Source organism: Pyxicephalus adspersus, chromosome 4 (assembly GCF_032062135.1).
Source record: "Pyxicephalus adspersus chromosome 4, UCB_Pads_2.0, whole genome shotgun sequence".
In the NCBI taxonomy this organism is placed as follows: domain Eukaryota; kingdom Metazoa; phylum Chordata; class Amphibia; order Anura; family Pyxicephalidae; genus Pyxicephalus; species Pyxicephalus adspersus.
The window spans coordinates 78,157,580-78,181,032 of NC_092861.1; the positions used below are offsets into that span (position 1 = coordinate 78,157,580).

Here is a 23,453-nt window from a genome sequence, read left to right on the forward strand (position 1 = left end):
GTACAGAGACTACACCGCGGATGAGCGGAAGACTGAGGATGCTCGCTTGCAGTCATGGTTGGAAAAAAACCTTTCCTTTGACACCTTGTTTCTTCTGGCCTAGTGTGCTTTCTTAACTTCCTGAAATGGCCTAGAAGTCCAAAAAGTTTGCCAACCATTGTACTTGAGGATTTGTGATTTCTGGTTTTAGATACTATTTAAAGAGCTCCAAAAATAGGGCAGACAGGCCACATGCCTGGACTGTAGCCATACCAGTAATCTGCACAACTCTCACCTTTATGCTCCCAAATCCTTAGATCAAGTTGCAGAGACATCATATTTGCTCCCACTACAGCTGGCCAGTACCAGCTCTTGGCCCTAGTAATTTAATGTGAATTTCTTTGACCAATTGCCTGGATGCAGTGAGAAAGCCTACAGCACTGACCACGCAACATGACAAAAAAGAAACTCAAAACTAGGTAAAAAAGGAGATAAATGTAATGCAATTTCATGAATAAGATGATCTGCCCCGTTGTTGGAACACATATTTAAACTTATATATACAAAGTACAAATAAAGTTTTTGGCACGTGGTTTTCCCATAGCCCTCTGAATACCCGTTGATCCTGAGATGGTTTGGCAACATTACTGCTCTTCTCCTGAATTCAGGTTAGTGTTGTTGCCACTCTTATGTAGGCTGTCTGGTTGTAATACAGTGAGATGCAAGGGGCATGGCTATCAGCACCTGGCCATACCTTGCCCTGCCCTTTACTGTCTGGACTGATAGTACTCCCTCTGTAACTCAAACAAGTGTCTTGGAGGGGAAGTATGCAAGACATAAATATAGGAGGATTTGGATCAGTCTGAGTTACCGCCTAAAGCATTCATCCAGTGACCGCCTAAAGCATTCATCCAGTGACCGCCTAAAGCATTCATCCAGTGACCGTGGTTAGTTTTAGTGAGAAAGCGGTAACCACATCACTTCCTTACAGTCTCTTTAATTTAGCCCAGAGTTGTACTTTATAGAAGCAGCAGTACACCAAGTGAAGTAATATACTACAACCACAGCCTTATTGTCCTTGCTGGGGGTTTGCAGTTTTGCATTTAAAATCATGAGATTATTAAAGCTAAACTCATTGCAAAAAGCTAAATAAGCAGATAAAATACATGTAAGGATCTGACAAATGATTGTATTTCTGTTCCCCAAAGTTTGAGATTTATAAAACTGACACTGCGCAGCCATGTATGGTAGGAAGCAAAACCTGGGCTTTTTCTGCCATATTTTAGGTGGAAATCTAAAATTTTTTTTCCTCTGATGCTTTGGATCTGATTTTTCTTGCAATACTAATCCTCAATCTGGACGTAACTAACAGCTGACTAAAAGGTTCTGACACTTCATTACCATGTCTAGAGTGGTGAAAATTCCGTGTCTACAGAGGGGGAGAATATTGGAAGGTGGCTGGTTGAAAGGTGGAGGGACCTTTGCAAGGTGAGTGAAGGTAAAGGGTTTGTTCTCGAACTTCCTTAGGTTTTTGTTTAGTTTGGAGTTTTTGTAAATCTGTTTAATGTTTTTTGGCAGAAAGCCCAATATTTACTTCCATATGTTATATATTTGTATACAGTATATTATGTTTTTATTGAGTGTTTATAACATGTGTTTGAAGTATGAAGTCATGTTATCACACATTGAGAGTAATATCATGACTTCATAAAAACAAAGATTCATACTATATTACAGAAATCTCATTCTGTCCAGCACAAAGGCCCCCTTACTAACCAGAAATAATGTTAATGTCACCAGAATGACCTGCAGATTGCAGAACAATAAAAAAAAGAGTATAGGATGTTTTTTTTTTTTTTCTTGAAGTAACCATAACAGGCCTTTTACGTTCCCCTACCTATACCTTGTACATTAAAAGGAGAAGCAGCATGCTGAGTTATTCTCCAAATCATCAACATGAAACCCAGCCAGTTAGTATTTTCAATAAAAGAGATCAACAATAACAGGCTCTATATTTCTTTATGGTCAACACCTTATGTACAGACGTCAAATTTATATCACTGGAAATTCTTTTAGGTGATTGGTTCTAGAGACACAATAACAAATGAGCGCTGTACACACAGCACTGTTCAGTTCTATGGAGAGGGGGGATGAGTAGGAGATTCCCTGCTGTGTCCTCCCCTATAGAAAAGGACAGCTGTCATCCCGATTTGGTCGGCTAGTGCTCCACCATGATGGATCATTGAACAAGGTTGGGGGGCCACTGTACACACACTACATTTTTGTCTGAGATGATCACAATTGTTAGTTCCAGGTGACAAAAAATTGCTTTAAGCTAGATAATTGATGTAAGATGTTCTTTCTTTGGAAAGGCCTTGGAATTCCTCATAAGATCAGAGACTATCACCAATGACTTTCACCCTAGCAAATACCAACATTATTCAAGGTCACCCGTCACATGAAGACATTCCACACTATATAAACCTGCAAATGTGTTTTATGCACAGCCCCTGCGGGAAAGAATGTATCCGTTAGACATGTCACCAATGCAATCCAAGCATACATCTGTGAGCCGCATACTAACAATCATGTCATACACATGATGAACCAGAATATTAAACTTAAATACTCTGCAAACAGTAATAAAAAAATAACTAAATAAAAAAAAATTTGCAAATTACATTCCGCAATACTGTGAGAAGGATCATGATTGCAGAATCATTCTTTACAGAGTAATGTGTGAAAGTCTGTTTTTGGTTTGTATCCAGCAGATTCATTCTGGAAAAGATCTGGAGTGCCTGTGTTCATCCATAACAAATGTCATGTCTACAAACTGTAACCAGAATATTGTGGTGTAACATTGAAGTGTATTCACTTAGAAGGTAAAGGCCCCAGGACTTCAGAGCTGAATCCTATCTGGAAACCCTCTCTTTATAGAAAGTACCGCCATGTCATACAACAGGCTAAAGGCTCCCTTTTTCTGCAAGTCAAAAAAACTTTCCAAAGGCTCAAACAACAAATAAAAAAACAGACTGTAAAGAAAAACAAATGTTACAAAGCATAATAAACAGGGATTACTGATAAGTCTCTTCTCCAGAAATCTGGCCTATTTGGGCCAAGACCAGGGGAACCTTCTAGTTATGAGGGCTATAGGTCATTACAATGAAGCCAATAGGTAGGCCATCTTGGAGTGTGTTGGGGCCCCAAGGTCATGTCATATGAATCTGCCCTGTTCACATGTGTGTTATCTTTGGGCAGCTAAAAACATATAAAGCTACATGTGAAATACATGATGATATATGTGCCACTATAGTCCATGGAGCCAGGACGGCATGCAGTCATTGCCACCATGTAAACAAAGCTATTGATTACACTTGCTCAGACATCATCATGAATTTTTCATGCTTATGAGAGCACAAGGCCGATGTTTGGTTATCTATGGACATCTCACTATATTCTTCACAAGTGTGAAAAACCAGATGAATCCAAGGTATGTAAAGCAGCAGTTCCCCACCAGCCAGGACACATTACCCATTGGCCCTCATTCCTTGTTATTCCCTATTTAATATCCTATCGGTATTACTATACAAACACCCTGCCAAGCCTGACACTGTAATGCTCTTCTCTGCTGGTTGGCGGGGGGCCTGGGATTGGCACGAGTGTTACTAGGATAATGATCCCACTGGAGTATTGTAACTTATTCCTCAAGTTTTCATGATCCCATTGCCAGCGATGCTGGTTACATTTCCATGGGCAGAGTGCACCGGATACAAGTGTATATAAGAGTTTCTATTCTTCAATACTTGTCAGACATTTAGGACTTCATGTAAAAAATGGGGAATCTGACATTCCCTGGTGATTATCTATTACATGGAAGAATCCCAATGTTTGAAGGCACAGTTTTATAAATAGAGCTCTTTAAGTTCTGCTTTGTTTTTTACACAAGATTCACCCATTTTACAAGAATATGCATATCCTGGGTTGAAGTTTGGTGAATCTTGAGTGAAAACCTTGATAAAAGATGAAATAATCTCACTGATCACCCTGCAGACATTTCATGGGAATCTGAATTAAAGGGAATAAAATATATGAAGGATCTTGGCATGGACCAGGTCTGTGTTGTACAGTAACAGGCACCAGGATAATTGCTGGAAGCAGATTTATTTAGGCACCTGCTCATGTCCATCCTCCTCCAGACAGGGCATATGAAATATTCAGCACAGCCATCCCCAGGAGTGAATCCTGCACCTCCCCCCTTGTCAGTAGGTAGAAGCAGCAAACAATACAAAGCCCCAGGGGCCATACACCGAGCAATGTGTACAATGCCAGCAGCCTCCGATCTGACACCACCGATCACTCTGATGGGAAGTTTAGCAGAGCCATGTGTCAGCCCCTGTACCCCCTCCAGTCATCTCCTCTTACCTGTCTCTGCTGTCCCGGGAAAGTTTGACGAGCTGATCGGTGACCGAGGAGACTGAAATAGGTTTAGTGAGGGGAGAAGTGTGCGGCAGCCGCACCGAGCTCACTCCCAGCACAGCCTGCACAGCTCTGACAGCTGGAGGAGACCGGGGGCGGGGCCTGTGTGCAGGGGGCGGGGCTTGTACACAGGGAGGGAGAGGGATGAGTTTCTGTACAAGTATATTATACCAGCTCCATGTATCATCACATAAACCTATCATTTCTCATCTAGTCATATTTCTAATCTATTTCCAGAGTACAGTAATATAGTAATACAGTAATGAACATCTGAAGAAACATTTTTATGTAAATCCAATAATAAAATCCCATACATACATACATTTTAAACTGAAACCAAGTCTGTCCTTTAATCTTGTACAATATCCTCTCCTGTACTGGAATTGTTCTTATTTTACTACATAGTAAGATTTAAACACTGTGCATTAGAATCTGCAACAAATCAGAGGGAGCCGGACTTTTTTTCTGGCTGATGGACATCCAGCATCACCCTGCCCTTCCCTCCCCAGCCTGGTGGTCCATGGTCTGCCCCTTTCACTGGATTTTGGTTCTTTTGATTGTGGTATCCCTCTTATGTGAACTAGCCATGATCTGTCTACATGACACAGAGGAGCACAGCAATCTACAGATGACTGGATCAATATAAGGTATGTGATAATAGCAGAACGTTTTTATTTTACCTAAAAGTAATCACAATAGAAGAGATAGGCAGTAAAGAGTACCGGTATATATAAGGTGGAAAAGGCAGTTATGATATTTTGCATACACTGTGTTTTATTAAAAAAAATGAGAGTTAGGACTATGTTTACAAAGCAGGGAATCTGACATTCCCTCAAACATTCCCTGCTGGGAATCAATTACTGTCATTGAAATATATTGACCTGGAAGATTCCCACCAGGGAATGTTTAAGGGAATGTCAGATAAATGGAGCCATTAGTGTTACATCTACATTACAGTATACCTTAGAAAAGATAAAACTTCCCCAACTGGTTGCAGATCTCTAGTCTTGAGTGTTCTTTATATTGTTCAGTGTTTATTAGTTGTGCTCAGAACAGAGAAATCTTTTTAGATCAGTCAAGACATTTGACAAGGTTTGGATCTGGTAATATTTTAATGAGCCATAATATAGCCATCAATGACAAATATTGTAGGGCTCATCCAACCCGACCAATAGACAGTGACAGCCATGTTTATCCGTGGCCCACTATGCCTGTCAATGACAAGTAAAGTAATGCTGGACCAGAACTTATATTACTTTAAATCCAAGTTCTGATCCAAGTAAGAATTAACTTCATTCAAAACTATTCAACTACCACTGTTTATCTTTTTGGCCATTGCAGTCCAGCACTTCCCCAATGGTTTCTGCACCCCGGATTCTGCAGGGGTGTACATTGCCTTCCATTTACATTGATGTTTTGCCTTGGGTTACTGATGGACTCCAAGCTATAATTATTGGGTGTTGTATGTCATTATGTCAGATTGGAGTCCATAGAGAGCACACGTCCTACGCTACTCCTGCTTTGCATGATACTAATAGAGTATTGTCACTTTTTTTATAAATACAAGGAGTTTTGCTTCAATTTAAGCATTTCATAGCAATCCAGCAGAGATCCTTATTCATTATAATTTGGTTGCTATGGGTTACTGTATTTTGTGCTGCATTATTTGTATCCACAGTAGCGACGGTAACGTTGGTCCAGTTCTGTGTTACTGTAATCAGGGAAATATACTTCTCCTTAACCGTCATATTACCCCAGGCACATCTCAATGATTCATCGTGATACGTGTTCCATCTTTTGTATTGTGATTGTTAGTAAATATTAGTACTAGAATGTACTAGTGGAGGAATCATGTCGTCTGCTTCATTTAGAACAACTTATTATCTGTACAGACCCCATATGGGAGAACGTAGGTCTATTTATAAAGCTGTAAAATATTCCAGGTCCATGTGTTTCAATGACAGTAACTGATTCTCCACCAGGGAACCTTTCAGGGAATGTCAGATTCACTGCTTTATAAATCTTCTGACTCCACTTCATCTCCCCCAAATTACTTTTCCCTTACTGTTGCTGACGTTAGCCATAAATGTACAGAGAAAGCCATAAAAAGAGAAACAAAAAAGAATAAAAGTATCCCAGCTTGTTCCTTTTTATTTATTCCTTAACTTTTAGCCCCAGGCACTAACTGGTTATAGTAAATTTAGTTCTAATTGCATTATTGTCAGTGGAGCAGCAGTGTGAAAATAATTTGTTATGAAATAGGATGCCTACAGGGAAAGGTGAGATTTGCATATAACATCACCTGCTCATACCTTTAGACTTGGGCTCATCTTATTAATGTGTTATGTACACTGTAAATTGTGTATATTTTCATCAATTGTTTGACCTAACCAGATTTGTTACAAGTTTAATAATGATATATTAGCCACTAAATCATTTGTATCAATGTTTATTCCTTGTGTATGACCTGAACAATGTTCCCAGATGGTGGCTTCGCACTTCCTACTTTTGGAAGAGTTCCCCCATTAAGAAAGTACCATATATAAAAAAGATACTGTAATAAATCAAATTACAAAGAGGTACAACAAGATGTGATGTTTTTTTCTTTGTATGGACAATATGGATAGATTTCAGAAATCTCCATTTGTAAATCCCTGGACATTAGCAGTTCAGCTTCACTAGATGTTCTCTTATATTCAGGTAATGATGGGTATCCACGTCTCCGGTATCTATGTGGTTCCAACTCTTCAGATCTTACTGAAAACCAAGACATCTTACCTTTCATGGTGGCAGGATGCCCAGAGAGGTTTCTGTTTGATGGGTCATAATGATTATTCTTTCCTTTGACAGGAGGTCCAGGCACCAGGCCTTACAAATGTTGGCAAGATAAAAGCTAATGTTACGGTAGTTTTGAAAATCGTTGTGCCAGATAATGTCCTTGATGATAATATTTTTCAATAGCTTAGTGCTATTCCCGTATTGCAAGCAAACAGCTGCACTTAGTTCTTCTGAAGGCTAAAGTATCTAAATTGTATCCTATAAAGCACACAGACTTATTCTAAAAGTTTAGAAGTGAGATTTTATTTTTTTAAAGGAAATGTTCTCCAACAGTTGTACTAAACAGATGTCATTCAGCCCTTCCTATTTATCTATGCCATCATTAGAGTAAGCGAAGTATTTGCTCTAAAAATCCACACCAGCCTAATCATAAATTGGAGTAATTTTGAGTGAAATGGACCTGGAGAAGGAAGTTTCCTTCCTTTGTTTTAGCTGCATTTTACCATATTTGACCTTTTTTCAGTTTTGTAAATGTCCCTTCAATATCACCTATAGATTGTACAAGATAAAAATTGTCATACTTTTTCTTTTCTCATTTTCCTTTCTCATTGTATCAATATAATTACGATATTTGTATATATTGATTTGTGAAGTTGCAGTGCAGTTCTCTACTTCTGTATGCCACTGAACCACTGCCTCATAGGAAAGGTTATACATGGCATCTAGCCGTGGCAGACCCATAGAGAATGAATGGAGGCTGTACTAAGTGTTTTAGTACTGCTCTCTGTCATTCACTGTCAAAATCGCAAACCCTGGTTCTTTAAGAACCAGCACCAGCCAGCAGGTACAAGGCACCATGGAGGAACACTTGTTTTTGCTGAGGGTCTGAACCTGCCCCTTACAGTTTCTGGTAGTAAGAAAAGTTGTGCTGTTGAGGATAAATGTATGTATGTTCACTTTAGAAAGTACTATAATAAAGGCCTTTACTCCTCCAAATCTTTGTCATTTCTACTTTGCACTTTTGTCAAACATCAGAAGTCCTCCTCACTCCTAATATCTACCCTACCTCATCTAAACGCAATAATTAGTATTTAGTCTCTATTTACTTTTAACATTAAGTTATCTGTTTTCCAAAAGTCCATTCCTATTCTACCATCTTTGTTACTAGTTTTGTTTTTACTTTTGTACTACCCCTGCCATTTATCAGTCATGCTTGATACACATCCCATCCACTCCCTGCCACCGGTCAGTCATTTTTCACTCTCTTCCCATTCATTTCCCCTTCTCACCTCTTCAAAGCTGCCAATAATTTTGCCTTACCAATTTCATCTATAACCCACTCATCAACAAGCTAATGAAATGATCTAATAAAATTTTTCCGTTTTTATAAAAATACCCTCACCCCCGAACCTAAGTATTCTGTCAGATGTCCTGATTCCCTTCCAATTCACTGTCAGATGTTAACTAGGAGCTGTCATCACCTGAAATTTGCAATTCAGGTAAATTATGGCCAGTGGGAGTTGAACTAAAATGAGTGTTTTTGATTGCTAGACAGCCAAGTCCTAACCTCCCTGTTGTGTTAGGTCGGCACAGGATTGGCATGTTTATTGCCAGCCCAAAGCCCCCATTATAAAAGTTGTACATGTAAAAGCACTCTAGATTTTTTTTTCCCTAGGCTAACATGAGCACCATCTTCAAAGACTTCACATGGCATGTTTCCTGCTTGGATTATTTGATTATGCCATGGGTGGGCAATGTCAGACTGGCATTAATATACTACCTGCTGCTATGTATCTGTTCAGCACAGAGCTTGTTAAAGTTGCTCTCCCTTGTCCAGAACCTTGAAGCAAGAAGCTACCAAAAACCCTTCCAGAAAAAAGCAGCATGTCCTAAAGCCAACATTGTCCTTAAAATGATTTTCTAGCTGCTTTAATCATTTTTTATGTTGTGTCATCCTGTGCAGCTACCCTTCTTAGAATACATACTTACAGAAATATTATACTTTGCTAAATGTCAATTTTTCATTAAAAAAAAGTCACTGATGTTTCCCAGCAGCACGCCTGGGGGATAGGGCAGAATTAACATTACTTGACAAATTCATCAAGACAGCCCATGGAATTCTGTTATACAAAATGCTACAATTAAATGTGCTAAATATAGACTTAGAACCAGCAGGTGCATTGGAGCCACCCTGGAAGTCTCTTATCTGTTCATTCTTTCCATTTCCTGCATAGAATTCAGAGTATGAGTTGGTAAGACAAGACATCATTGATTGATATTTTAATAAGCTTGCTTTCGTTATAAGAGCATCCACCAGTTGAAACAAATTCACTTTAAAAAAAAAGTATCTTGATATGCTATACAAACATATGTCAGTAATGAGATACATTATTAATAGTGAAACAACGGTTATTAATATCACCTTGGGAATACTATCTTTCATTTTTAGGAGTCTATCACATATTTACACTTATTTGCTAATTTGTTCTAATTATTTTTGATCAATACTAATGGCTACCACAAATTGAATCTGAATACTTCATGTAAGGCCGTATTCTTTACATAGTCTGAATATATTACTTCATGTATACTGGGTCATTATATATTATACAGCACGAATGTAAAAAAGCTTGAAGGTAATATGTTTGTGTAAGGTGATGATTTCAGAGCTCCTCTAAGGAGAGGGCTATGAATTTGTGGATTGTTTATGTAAAGGGATGCATTATATTTTATATATTATGTAAAGCATTGCAGAATTATTTGCTGGTTGACATTACTGAGGATGTCCATGGAATAGATTCACATAGAGTAAACTAAGATCAAGCTAAATACAATCAATTTGTTATGACGTGTCATTACAAACATAAATATTCCTTAGGTATGGGTGCAGTTTTCGGCATAAAATGGTCATTTTACTGTTCAAGCCTATTTATCATATGAATTGTCATTTTATAACATCAAGGCTCGGTTCACTAAGCTATAGTACATGTGTGATTTCCCATTCATAGAGTTGTTCTCAGTCACTATTTTTAGTGATAGGTGTCAGTGAATGTGTTATTATGTGGGCTTAGCCTATTGTCTCAGAAATATGTGCATAGACCCTGCAGAACTTTCTTATCATAAAAATAGAAGCCGCTGGGCAGACATGCAAATGCCGAGAAATCAAACAGCTTGCATGTATACAAGGGCATATTATTCCATTTTCCTGGAGTTCAGTTTTACACATTGTGCTTAATAGGGCATGAAAGGATACAACTGTGTGCTATATAGATGCAAACAGTGCCCAGTTATGTGTTATGTTGGACCACATTATGTAGAAATGTTCCAGAGTTCTACTCCAATTCACTTCATCTTTAATGTTATTTATGATAGAAGAGATGTGTAGGCTGCCCTGACCCCCTTGGTTTTATTTGCTATGCTAAGTTACAGACCCTGGAATGCACACACTGGTTCTGATTTATTAAGATCTCCAAGAGTGGACAAAATAGGCTATTACAGGAGAACCTGGGTGATCCAGTAAACCAGGTATGGATGTCCTAAAAATATTTTGCTATTAGCTGGCAAATGTTTTCAAACCATTCCAGGTTTTCTGGATCACTCAAGGTCCCCCATGATAGTCTATCTTTTTCAGTCTTGGAGAACATTAATATATCAGACCCAGTATGAGAAGTCAGAAATCTTCATCTATATCCTTGTTTAGGTTCAGTGATTCAAAAAAACATTGAAACCAGAGGATCAGCACAAAAGGCTTCCTTTAAAGGTTAGTTTGAGAGTACCGAGGTCAGAGAATAACAGAAGTGTGAGTATTCAGAGCAAAGTACAGACTTATCAGTGTGTTGGTCGGCTCCTTGCTGGATGGAAACAGAATTGTGTGCATGGTAAATGTCAGCTGCACTCTTAGGCCTTGTCATTAGTTAGTGTTATGTTACTGAGATAGCTCAGGCACTAGTCATACCATACCGAAACAGCCTCAGCCGTAAGAATGCAGATTACAATACCTGCAATGACGCTGACATTTTATTACATCTGATGGTTTATATAGCAAATCGCTGGTTTTATTTTGTAACAGATTTATGTCTATGTCCTATGTTCTTTTACTAAAGTTTCACTTTTAGGTTTGTATGATCAGACAGGTCATTATTGCAGAAAAGGAAAAGTGATGTCCCTTCTTCCCCCCACTCCTTGCGTGTGGCAGGATAACGTATAGTTATATCATCCCAGCAGGGCAATATGAGATGGCCGAAGATCATCCTGAAGAAGAAAAATGGAGGAAATATGGTGGCATCCGTTGCTGGGACAAGGATGGGTGAGTTGACCAGGTTTCAATACACTTTAATGTACAGCACTACGTAATATGTTGGCGCTATATAAATCCTGTTTATTAATAATATTAATAATAATGGCATCCCAAACGCACATTACCAGCACACAGCAGCACAACACCGAACAATGTACTGTCATATGCATGACTTTTCTGTATGTTATTCATACATGGGCTGCCCTATAGCAATCCATAGCAGCACAAATGGCAAAACGATGCATTTTTAAAAATGGAGAGCACAGCCATAGTGGGAGCTTCACATACAGCAACAAGTTGTTCCTGTTTTGTTTAAACAGCAAGCTTAAATTCAGAAGCACATCTTGCTGATATTTTGTTCAGCTGGCTGTTAATATCACCGTGCTAGTACTTATCTAATATATGTTAGATTACAACAACATAATGATGAATGCATTCATTCTTAGCAATTCAGTTGTACATTTTGTGATTTTATGTAATTATAAATTGCCATTGTTTGAGAACACAATGAAATTATAAGTTTCCGCTGTATTAACTAAAAATTATGTTTTTATTATTGTCAGCTAAATGTCAATGCATCTAACAGTTCTTCTGTCTTTGATAACATTATGTCAGCATTCTCTGTAGCAGCTGCTGATGTCAGAGACCCCATAAAATCTTTTGTGTTGCAGCAAAGCCATTTTTATAATGAGCTGGAGTCCCAAAGGAAATGAAAATGATTACAAAAGATAATATTCAGCACATTAATCATCCCAACTAGTTTAGCGACTCCCATTCTATGAAGAGAATCTGCTAAGCAAGAGCAATTGTGTTTAAGGAATTGTTTTGTGTCTTTTTGGGAAAACTATTCAACCTGGGGAAATAAAAAAGAAAATATATACAAATATGATTCACTGATATACTGGGATCATGAAGATGGCAGATGCTGCATAGGAGAATTGATTCTGAATATATTACAGATTACCTGACAATAGGAACACAGAAAGTACAACAGGTGTTGTATGAGTTGTACCAGCAGGGTTTGTGTCAGTGATGATGTCAACAAAAGCTCATGATCACTAATTAGGACAGCACAGACATTTGTCTTTGGTATACAGAATGTTGCCTGTCATATTTATTCATCATAATGCCTGATGTCTATCTCACAGATGTTAGTACAGTATATACAATGTTTACATCACTTGGACATTTTTGAAGGGAATGATTTACTCTTCTACATTGTAATAAAACATGAATAATGTGTTTGTAAATGTAAAAAAAAAACATAAAAGAGTTCTTCCCAAGCCTAATTAAATATGCAGTCAAAAAGTTTTAAACTATTGTTTTACAGATTAGAAGAAATAGTCACAGCCATTGTCATTTTAAAGGATAACTAGGTATTAAAACCGCCCTATTGCTTAATCTATATGAATTTTCTAATAATAATTGTTACTATAAACACAGAGCAGGTAATTGTTTGCTATAGGTGACTCCACAAATTGCCCCATGTAGCCAGTAATTCATGTGGGGGTATTAGATATGTACACCAGGTGGGCCTGTCAAATGATATTGTATCATGCTTCCATTTGTAATTCTAAAGGGGATTTATGTGTCATTGATCAGCATTATTTCGGCATGATATTGTGCAGTGTAACAAACTATGTATTCAAAAGAACAAAAAGTAAGCTATTTTATTTAAAGATTATGGCTTTTGTAATAACAATCTAAACATACACTTTTTGAATGGTCAGTTACAGCGAATTTTTCTCTTCTCTGTCTGTGAGCATATAAGATCGCTGCTCATCATGAAACACTTATCAAGGCTAACCTTTGGAGAAGTGAGCCAGCAGTTAAATAAGTGGCTATAATTTTAACACTATTTTGGTCTTTTAAGTGCATCTGTGTACAGACTATGGGCAATATAGTATTACATACAAGAAGAAAGCATATCATTTTGTGAGATGTTGTGTCCCAGTGTAAATTTAAGTAGAAGAATAGGAAAATACATGACAAAGGAGAAAAGTTTTTTTTATTTGTTAGCTGACTTTTCAAGAGCATCTTTGTTATATGATTGGCCCTGTTCCTTTTTTGAAGCACTTCATATTTTTACAGGCATCTTGTAAAACAAATAAGAGGTTTGGTTCTCTCAAATACATGCAAGTAAAAATGTGTCTTACATGGCTTAAATTCCACAATGAATATGCAGTTCCAGGGGCAGCTAGCTTGAGGATATCTTGTTCTAGATGTCTGCTTGTATTGGCAGTTTTAGTCTTTGTGTGTTCATATTGCTTAAAATTGCATCACAAGGATAGATATTTCCACTGCTCTAAATTTTGAGTGAAAATAATGAATGAAAAGAGTATCCAACCTACTGCTCACATATCCACTTTGTGGCACCCAAAGCCATAAACAGCTAATGATGAGGAACAGATCTCAGGGATCAATGGGCTTGCCTTGGATGGTTGCAATTTATCCCCAGTAATGAAGCCAGGGCTGGAGACCCAAAAGGCTCATCTTAGCATGTGTAAAACTGCAGTTCTAGTGTTCTATGTCTATTAGCATCTTTACCTGAAATGTCCATCTTTAAATGCTTGTATGATCCACCATCCAGAACAATTTACTCCTACAATATTATTTCTATATATTATAGATGCAGCTCCTACCCAGAGTGAAAACGCATTATACAATGTACATTATGATGTGTATTCGTCTCTAGCCAGCTTTAAGACTTTAAGTCTGTGCATGCTCATTGGGGTTAAAAAGCAGAGCTCCTATTTTCTCACAACCCAAACCCCAGAAGGAATTTTCTTTTATGTCACCAAGCAGTTACAGTCAGCAGCAAAAGAATATTGTGCAGTCCCATGCTTCTGGCCTCAAGTAATTACATAGCCCATTTCACTAAGATTATCAGCACAATGTTATAAAACGGAATGGCTTGTGCCAAAGCATAGAAATTAAGGCATCTTGTTTTTTCTTTCATATAATAAGAAATTCTAATCCTTGCCTTTCTCTGCCATGCATGCTAACTTACAATGTCAGCTCAGCATGGGTCTAAGAGGCAATTGCTTTTCAACTGGTGTAACACAGGGGAAAGTGATCCATTCCAGAAACTCATTTTCAGTCAAGTGAATTGCAGTATTCTGAAACCACGTGGCTTTACCCTTATATCTGTAAATGGAGATTGGATTGTGCTTTAAGGTGACTCTAGTATATAAGGTAATTCATTGAACCATGCCTATAAGAGTTTATTTGCTTTCCTGTGAAGCAATTACTCATATAGGTTTCTTTCCAGAATATGCAGGATTTCAAGTATGTTTATTTATTTCCCTAGTGGTTGAACTCAATGAAACTGTGTTCTAACTATGTAAGTAAACAAGAGCTTATGCCTTTCAGAGGTGGATTCCTGGGTTTTAGTTCCAGGGACACAAAAGAAGTTTATATTGTTTCTTACATGCTATAGGTTTGTTTTGAGTGCCCAAGTTCTCCATCATATCCTATGTTACACTTACTGCATTATTTTATTGACTTTTGAAAAGTTTTTATCTTCTAGCACCACCAGTTTAGGAATAACTGTTTGTTTTGAAAGGGTGACAAAAGACACTCTACTTTTGTAGATCAAATACTGAATAATGACAGCTTGTTTTATCAACCGAAAAAAAAACATTTTAGAGCTGTGATATTTTTGTTTGGGAGTTGGACACTTTTAAGAAAAAAATATGAGATAAAATGAATAAAGTAAAGCCAGCTCATCCTTCATGGTCAACTGAGCCGCGTTTAAGTAAAATCAATACTACTTTTATGACATTTTTTCATATTAAGATTTATGTTTACAGAGGTGCATGAGTTGAATAACTACACTTTAGGCTATATTCCTGCCAGCAACATCTGCATTAGATTCATTTTACTCATGTTAAACTGTTTAAGAAACTAGGCAAATAAATTAGCATCTTACAAAGCACAAAAATTAATGTCCACATAGAGTTTACTGTGCAATGTAAATCACTACCTTAGTCTCACACCTTATCCTACTAGCCTATGAATTTTAAAAAAAGAGAGACATGCTTGAATGAAGACAAGATTTAAAAATAGGTATAGCTACACAGCACTGTGTATTTTACAACACAGACTATAGAGTACAGCAATCAGGATTTTGTCTATAGAGTACAAAATCAGGACTATGTAACATACAACTTAGTCTATAGAGTACACAATCAGGACCATGCACTGTAAAATACAGACTATAGAGTACAGCAATCAGGACTATGTACTGTACAACTTAGACCGGGGGTCGGCAAACTTTTATGGCCAGTAGGCCATTCCAGGGGTGGGCGGGAGCTCTGAGTCCCGCCCTAATGGCTCCGCCCTCCACCAGGGAACACCCCCTGAAGTTAAATCCCTCTCCTCCGACTGCATTGCGGAGGAGAGGGATTTACTTTCAGGGAGCGTTCCCTATTTACCGCAGCAGCGGAAGTATCAGGCCTTCAACGGTGAATAGGGGAGCCACAGCAAGGGGGCGGCTCCAGAGCTCCGGTAGTTCCTAACGCCCCCTGGCAGATCCGGTTGGCAACCTGGGGCATTAGGCCGGATCAGCCAGGGGACGTTAGGCCGGAATGAACTACTGGCTAGGCCGTATCTGGTCTAAAGGCCGGAGTTTGCCATCCCCTGACTTAGACTATACAGTACACAATCAGGACTATGTAACATACAACTTAGTGTAAAAAGTTTATTTTAACATAGCGCATAAAGATTTTAAGTTGTCTGCCAGAGCAATTAGTGAGGGAAAATCCTTACAACAGGGACACCAGATATGGAGATAACTCTCTATGATTAAAATTATGTTCACTTTTGAAAGATCTCCTATTTCCGGTTTTGTTTTTGGACAGAAATTTAAGGGAAATTGTCTCAGAGGGATTCAGACAGCAAAAACAAATCTGGTAGGGGGCTTAAATTGAAGGGACTGTACTTTAACTTCTGAAGTTAAAAACAAACCAGTGGCAACTAAGAATGTAGGACCATGGTATAAGGTATTACTTGGGTGTTTTTCAAGCAGGGCAGGAAATGTTATGCTTTCTACACTGTAAATCAGACTTTCGTTGCAGATCTGAGTCTTAATCTAAGTTGTGAGAAACTTCTTAATACTGACTTTTTTAACATTAACCTTTTATATTTGCAGGAAAGGGGTGCTTAGCCGCTGCGTTTGGGTACAGCTGCCCTGCAGTTCCAAGTGGAGGTTCTCAGGTTACCAAATTTCTAACAAAAACTGCTTGCCAAGTATGCAGTGTGAAATGTATGTATCCTAAGGTTTAAAGAATATGACAAGGCAAAAAGAAAACAAATTTGCAGCGCATCCCCACAGTACATCTACATTTGCATGTGTTTTATCTCTTTAAACAGATCATCATCAGACAAAATGTATTTTTTTGGGACTAAGTAATGGTAGCCCTATCTCAGTCACTGTATTGCCTCATGTAAAATGCCCATACACCTTCTTCATGAATTGCAATTTTAACTTTACAAATAAATCATAACAGTTTATTTTATATCTGACAGACAACAACCAAACAATTTTATTTCTTTAGAGAAATATGTCTAACAGTATTGGTTGATCTTAGAATTACTGGGTTCTTTGGACCGTGACGCAGGTAGCCTTAGAGTCAACGCTCTTAGCATGTTTCCATGTCACCATTTCATTTTAAGCACTTAGCCTCCTCAGGAAACAAATGTTAATAATTAATGATGTTTAGAAAGCATGCATTCTTAGTAATGGCTGAAGTGTGTCAATTATAGGTCACACTTTTCTTGCTCCAACCCTAAACAAAATGAAAATATCTAATTCTGCCATAAACAGACCAAAGCTTTGGAAAATAAAATAAGGACTCCAGCATCACCAACATTATAAAATTACAAGTTTTAAAAAGAACATTTTAATGTAAATAAAACTGATGTACTGACATTCTAATCCCCAAATTTATAATAAAGATGTGTAACCTTCTAGAGAAATCAAGATATATTTGTTTTTTTTTAGAGGTGGGCAGGGGCTCACACAGTAAAACACAATTACTCAATAAAGTAAAACTCCAAAGGGGAATTACCACATGACCCCGTCAAAGTTTAACAAAAGCAATTTTTTATCAAAACCTTATTTTCAGTGGTCATGTTGTGTTCATTGGACAGCTCTTCCTTGATTTACTGTACAAGTTAATTAAGTCGCTTGTTTATTTTTGCCTCCATCAGTAGGGGCCATATAGCAATATATTTACCTTAAGACCCCACCTTTTGCACAAAAAAATACTTATTTCAAAGAAAGCTATCTCTAAGACACAACGTAGGCATGGAAATTTGTCCCATTTTAAAGGAAAACTTTAGTGAAAATATACCAATTTTTGATTGTCGGCCTTCTAGTTGCCTCCAACGTCAATACTTCTTAACGCTGACCCAGAAAGACACGTAGCAAGTAAAGTCATGTAATGTCATAACTCTCCCACACAAGCTTGTTCTGAGTCAGTAACTTGTAAAGTATTGAAGTTTTTGAGTCTTCATGGCAATCAGGCATATAGTATTTTAAAAGAAAGACCAGCATGGTGGTCAACGATCTGTAAAAGATTTCCTTCTACAAGCAAGTATAGCTAATACATGTAAATGATTGGCATTTGACAAGAAAATACTTGGTGTGCTTAAAATGTTAAACTTGCCATGCAAGCTACATTATCTTTGTATACTCTCTCTTAGATCTATCAACAGCTATGTAGTGCAAAGGTCTGCCTAGGTGAGTACAAATGGAATAAATGATTTAAATGGACCATCACATTATGTACACGGATGAATAAATCATTTTGCTACTTAAGAATTGAATTTCTTGTTGACTGTTATCTCATTAGCATCATGTTGATTTCAGCATTCTGCCTGTGTGAGTTGCCAGTGACTGTTGCCAGCATAAAGTTATGTCTGCGAAAATTCTAATTAATCCAGGTCATTTCTATAGTCTGTGGTAGTTAATAACATTCATTAAAGTTTCCACTTGTAATATTGAAGATGTAAATTTTACACATTCGGCTATAAAAATGTAAAGGTTTACCCCCTATGCAGACTCCCTGACACCAAGGATACGAATATGAAACTAGAACAGTTTTACAACAGAATATCACACCTTGTTGTCTTGGACAATATTCACTGTCCATGATGACTGAAATAGGGTGTTTTTTTCTTGTGTGGATATAAATGCTGGGGTATTTCTAACACTGGAAAAAACGATGAAACGCCTTGAAAGGCAGTGGAACCTCTTTAACATCACATGAACAAGTTTAATTCAATGGGCCAGATTTATGAACCTGCTAAGTGGTAAGCCCGAGTGTGATTTGGGGTAATAAAAACCTGCTAGAAGCGGTAACCCCGAGTAACCTCGGGGTAGCTAAAAAAATAAAAAATAAAGGCTTACCTGGTCCCATCGGCGTCCTCCAGTGTCCTGCCAGTCTTCTGGCTGCATCCTCTTCCTTGATCTGTCCCCCTGGGAACGTCATTGCATTCGCCGGGGGAAAGATCATGGAAGAGGATGCGGCCAGTTCCTGGTGACATTGCTGTGTACAGCCGTCGCTAGGAGTGCAGCAGGAATTTTAAATTATTTTGTATTGCATTCAATAAAAACTAATTGTATTGAAAGCAATACATTAAATATATCTCTAAAAGCAGTACATTGTCTTTCATGAAAATTTATTTTACAGTATATTAATATAATAAAGTTGGAAACACAAAATCATGTCAAAGTTTTTATTAAATGTATTTATTTTTTTATTTATTTAATTATTTTGTCATGATTTTGTGTTTCATACTTTATTATACTCATATTATTATATTATACAAAAATGAACGGCCCAGGAAGTTAAAGATTTCCATAATAAAAATTTAAAAAAAAAAGCCAATCAATCAGGTCTTATAGCTTAATACATATTCACATCCTACAACCTGAATTTCTATTCTTTCTTAATGATGGAATGATTGGAAAACTTGGTGTAAAACCGGCTAAATGGCCCAAGTAAAGTTTTCTAAAATATGGGTAATGCAAACAAATGGATTTTGAAATGGCTACATTTATTTTCTTTAATAAAATACAGTACCTATTCAAATGATCTGTAATGAGATCAATAGACAGTGGACATTATAAAAAAGACTGAATACGAATGAGAACTGCTTATTATGAATGCAGTTAGTGGCACTTTGAATGGCTGAGAAGCCTTCACCATGATTATTCCCCAGCTTGTCCTGGGATGCCAGTAAGAAAGTGAAAAAGTTTGTCATAGTCGTTTGGCTGATTTCCTTTTCGTGGAAAAGTCCTGAACACGAATAATTGGTGTGGCCGTATTTGATCGCCCTGGTAAGGCCACGTGATAGTAGTTCGGTAATCGGATGTCAAATCGAAACCCGCTGTCCACAAACACCTTTTCATTTAATGCATAGAGTTTATCAGCAATGTCTCCCCTAATCAACACTGAAAAGAGTCTTGAGATCAAGCGGTGCTTGGCAAATAATAAATACAGTTTTTTCCTTCTCCAGGTTATATATCGGCATTTTGTTTCCGCTGTTAAAGTTACCTGCAAAACAGCATAAATGCAACATTACAGAACAACGCTTTTTAAACATATGTTATTAAAACCAATGAACCATTCTTTAGTACACAGCTTTCCTTGAGTTTGGTCCTTGAGGAAAACTAACCATACTCGGTCAGAAATACATTATTTTTAATTGGCTCTATTCATGCCAGGCAATGCATGAACACACAACATTCTGTGCTTTACATGAAATCAGGAAATAATTAAAACTATGGCACAAATACTTCAAAGGGTGTAAATTGCATACAAAATGCATGTAAATGTGTGCAAAAACACTTAACACTTCATCAAAAATGCATCCTGGGTGATTTACTAAGACTTGAGAATGTTCACACAATAAATTGTGTCAAAATTTGCTATAATTATCCAATCATATGAAAAAAAAATCCTGCATACTTATTTTCATGATTGGATAATTGAAGCAAATATTGACATGAATCATTGTATGCACGCGCACACAAATCTTTTTGCACCAATTTGCAATACACAATAAGCTAAATGGACAATTGAAATCTATATGTAGATCTACACATGCAATGGATTTCTGAGAGCAACACCTGATCACTATGCTGATATAACATTTGTTCTACTACGGAGTTAACTACACACATAGCATGCAGCAATGTCTGGTGGTGTAAACTCTAATAAGCTTTTCTCTCATTTGGTCTTTTTTGGTATGTAAAAAATACCATTGGAATGGTTTTGTTATAATTGTTATATTTAATTTGTGAGCTAAAAACTTGATGTTCACTGTTACTCAGCTGACTTTTATCAATGATTTTGTTCTCTAAGGAATATCTGGTTTCTATTGCCTTGATACAGAAGGTGAACACATTGTTATCCCAAGAATAATAAAGCTTTAAACAGGGAAACACATGCAACCACCACATCTAGGGTATAGTAGTCTGCAATGAAAAAATGTATGTTTTTGGTAAAAAAAAAGTATATTGTTGCAATGTATTTAGGTAGTATCACTGAGATACCCAACCTGTACTTATTTATCATGGCCACATCCTTATTGTACATAAAAAAGACAGTTTTGTAGAAAACCCTCAGGAGTTTCTAGTTTGTGAATTAAGTTTTGTATCTTTTAATGCTATTTAATAAAGTAGGTTTTATTACAGTTAAAAAACTCTTTCCTGTTTGTTGATTATTTTGCTATGATGGAATATTGGCTTAAAAAGTCCCAGAAATGAGTGGCTTTCCACAAAAATGTATTTATGTATACATTCTGGAAACAGTTTGTCAGCCCCTCTGAGACACGTAACTTCTTATAAAGAGACTTCATTATGAATTTCAGCAGTCTACGTGATTGGCTCTTACAGAAACAAATATTCCTGACGTGTCAAGGCTGAATAAAGTGGAACTAAAGTTCTACTTTTCGGATTATATAATCAGGCAGGTCATTAATGTAAAAAAGGACAATGGGAGTCATTCATGAAGTTGTAGCTGTGTTCAATGTGTATACCAAATCAACAGCATGTATGTCAATACCAAATAAAACTGCAACTTATTTATTAAACCTGACACAGAATGAATGGTATTTTTAAACATTACCACATACATACGATTGTTAGTAATACATTTGGCAAACAAAGATCCCAAGGTAATTTTTTAACTAAGAGGCTGCTTGTAGCAATTTACCTGAAAAACTCCTTCTTCTGAGGGTCTAAGTGAATCCCACTCTGGTGAATCCAAAAATTGGAGTGGAAAGATGTAATGGAGAAACTCGCCATCAACTGTCACACGTATCCTGCCAAATTTGTAAGATATAATTCATGACACAGACATTCCACATCTAAGAAAGTTTACAGAAACATATTATAAGATTTTTGACATGGGTTAATAAATAAGATAGCACAATAGGCAATGTTGATGTACAAAGTACAGTTACTGACCAATCAGAAATCAATGATCTGATTACAGTTAGGTGAAAGCTGATTGGTTGGTATGGGTTATAGTACTGTATACATCATAAATGCCTATTTCCTGAATATGATTTTTATTGTGGAACTGTAGAAAGGCTATTTAATGAAATATTCACAGTAACAAAAAAGATACGGACGACCCTGAAAGAGGCATTGTTATTTCGATGATGATCCAGAATCCAATATGGCTAAACATATGGAAGTATCAAGAAGGGATAGCAGGTGAACTCTAAGGTAGGGTGGTGAAAAGTGTATTAGGGGCCCTTCAAGAGTGCCCTGGTAGTGTACAATGATGTCAGTTTACTATATATGGCTGTATTATTGATAGTTTTTAGGAAGACTCCCAAAGCTCAAAGAATCTATATATCAGTTTCTTTCCTAAACATTGCATTACTACAGTTCACTTGGTATTGAAAACATTGTTGTATCTAAAAAAAAGTGAAGGGAGCTCCAGACAAATTCATTTTTTGAATGATCACTTTCCTGGCACATCACTTTCAGAAATAATTGATAGTCATTTATAATGCCTGTAATGATTCTAGCACCTTGTAGATCCAATATTTCATTACCCATTCTGTATTAGTGGTAAATAAAATTCACTAGGGGAGTTGTGACAGCTAGCTAAAACCATTAAATTGTTGGACCAGAAAAAGTTGTATATGGAACATTTCTGTATAGTACAGCACTGTTCTTTACTGCCTATTAAAAATAAATAATGTTTAATGTTTGTATCCCTCTCATTGTCTGTTGACTTCTGACACTTTCTTTGCTCTGACATTTTTTTATGTTTAGGTATGGCTTTAATCTTGCTTTTTCATTTTTCGATTTAAAGGAATCAGAAATGAAGTATACAGACAGCCATTACTGAGCTCTTACCTGGCTTCAATTTTATCCATTTGTGTCCTTAACACCGAGTTGATCCCCTAAAACACATATGATGATCACATACTCAGATTTAACTGACTTTCTAGACTGCAGTGGTTGCCGTTATTTGCACAGAAGCAAGCATGAACATGAACAAACTTATTTAGTGAATTAACATGCTAACTATACTGCAATCTAAGTGCATACACTGGTTGTTTTTTTAACACAGCTCATCATGTGCACATTTTGGCATCATCCTAATTATGTGGTAACCCTAAAGGCTTTCACTTCGGTGTCTTATATGCATGTCTAGGTGCTGTCATCTGAAACCTGGACCTTCAGAACTCAGTATGGGGTACTTTAGAACAAGGTCCCAGTGTCAGAAATGAATGAATCTAATTAGGTTTATTCTAGGTCTCCTCCATTGCCAAAGTAAAAAGAACAGCACATATGTATATATACAGAATACATATAAAATTATTTGCTAGTCACATTGTTAGGGTAGTGTGCAGGGTAAGGTAAATTGGCATCTTTAATTAGAAGGATAAT

General features: G+C 37.1%; 1 protein-coding gene across 1 annotated transcript in view; it reads right to left on the minus strand.

The window, feature by feature from the left end:
- LOC140328830 (popeye domain-containing protein 1-like) overlaps nucleotides 1–23,453 on the minus strand; it is a 69,280-nt gene that overhangs the window by 24,750 nt on the left and 21,077 nt on the right. The window contains 4 exon segments of the mRNA XM_072408704.1: nucleotides 4,228–4,234; nucleotides 7,447–7,453; nucleotides 19,942–20,094; nucleotides 21,757–21,865. Of these exon segments, the coding sequence (XP_072264805.1) occupies nucleotides 4,228–4,234; nucleotides 7,447–7,453; nucleotides 19,942–20,094; nucleotides 21,757–21,865 (276 nt within the window).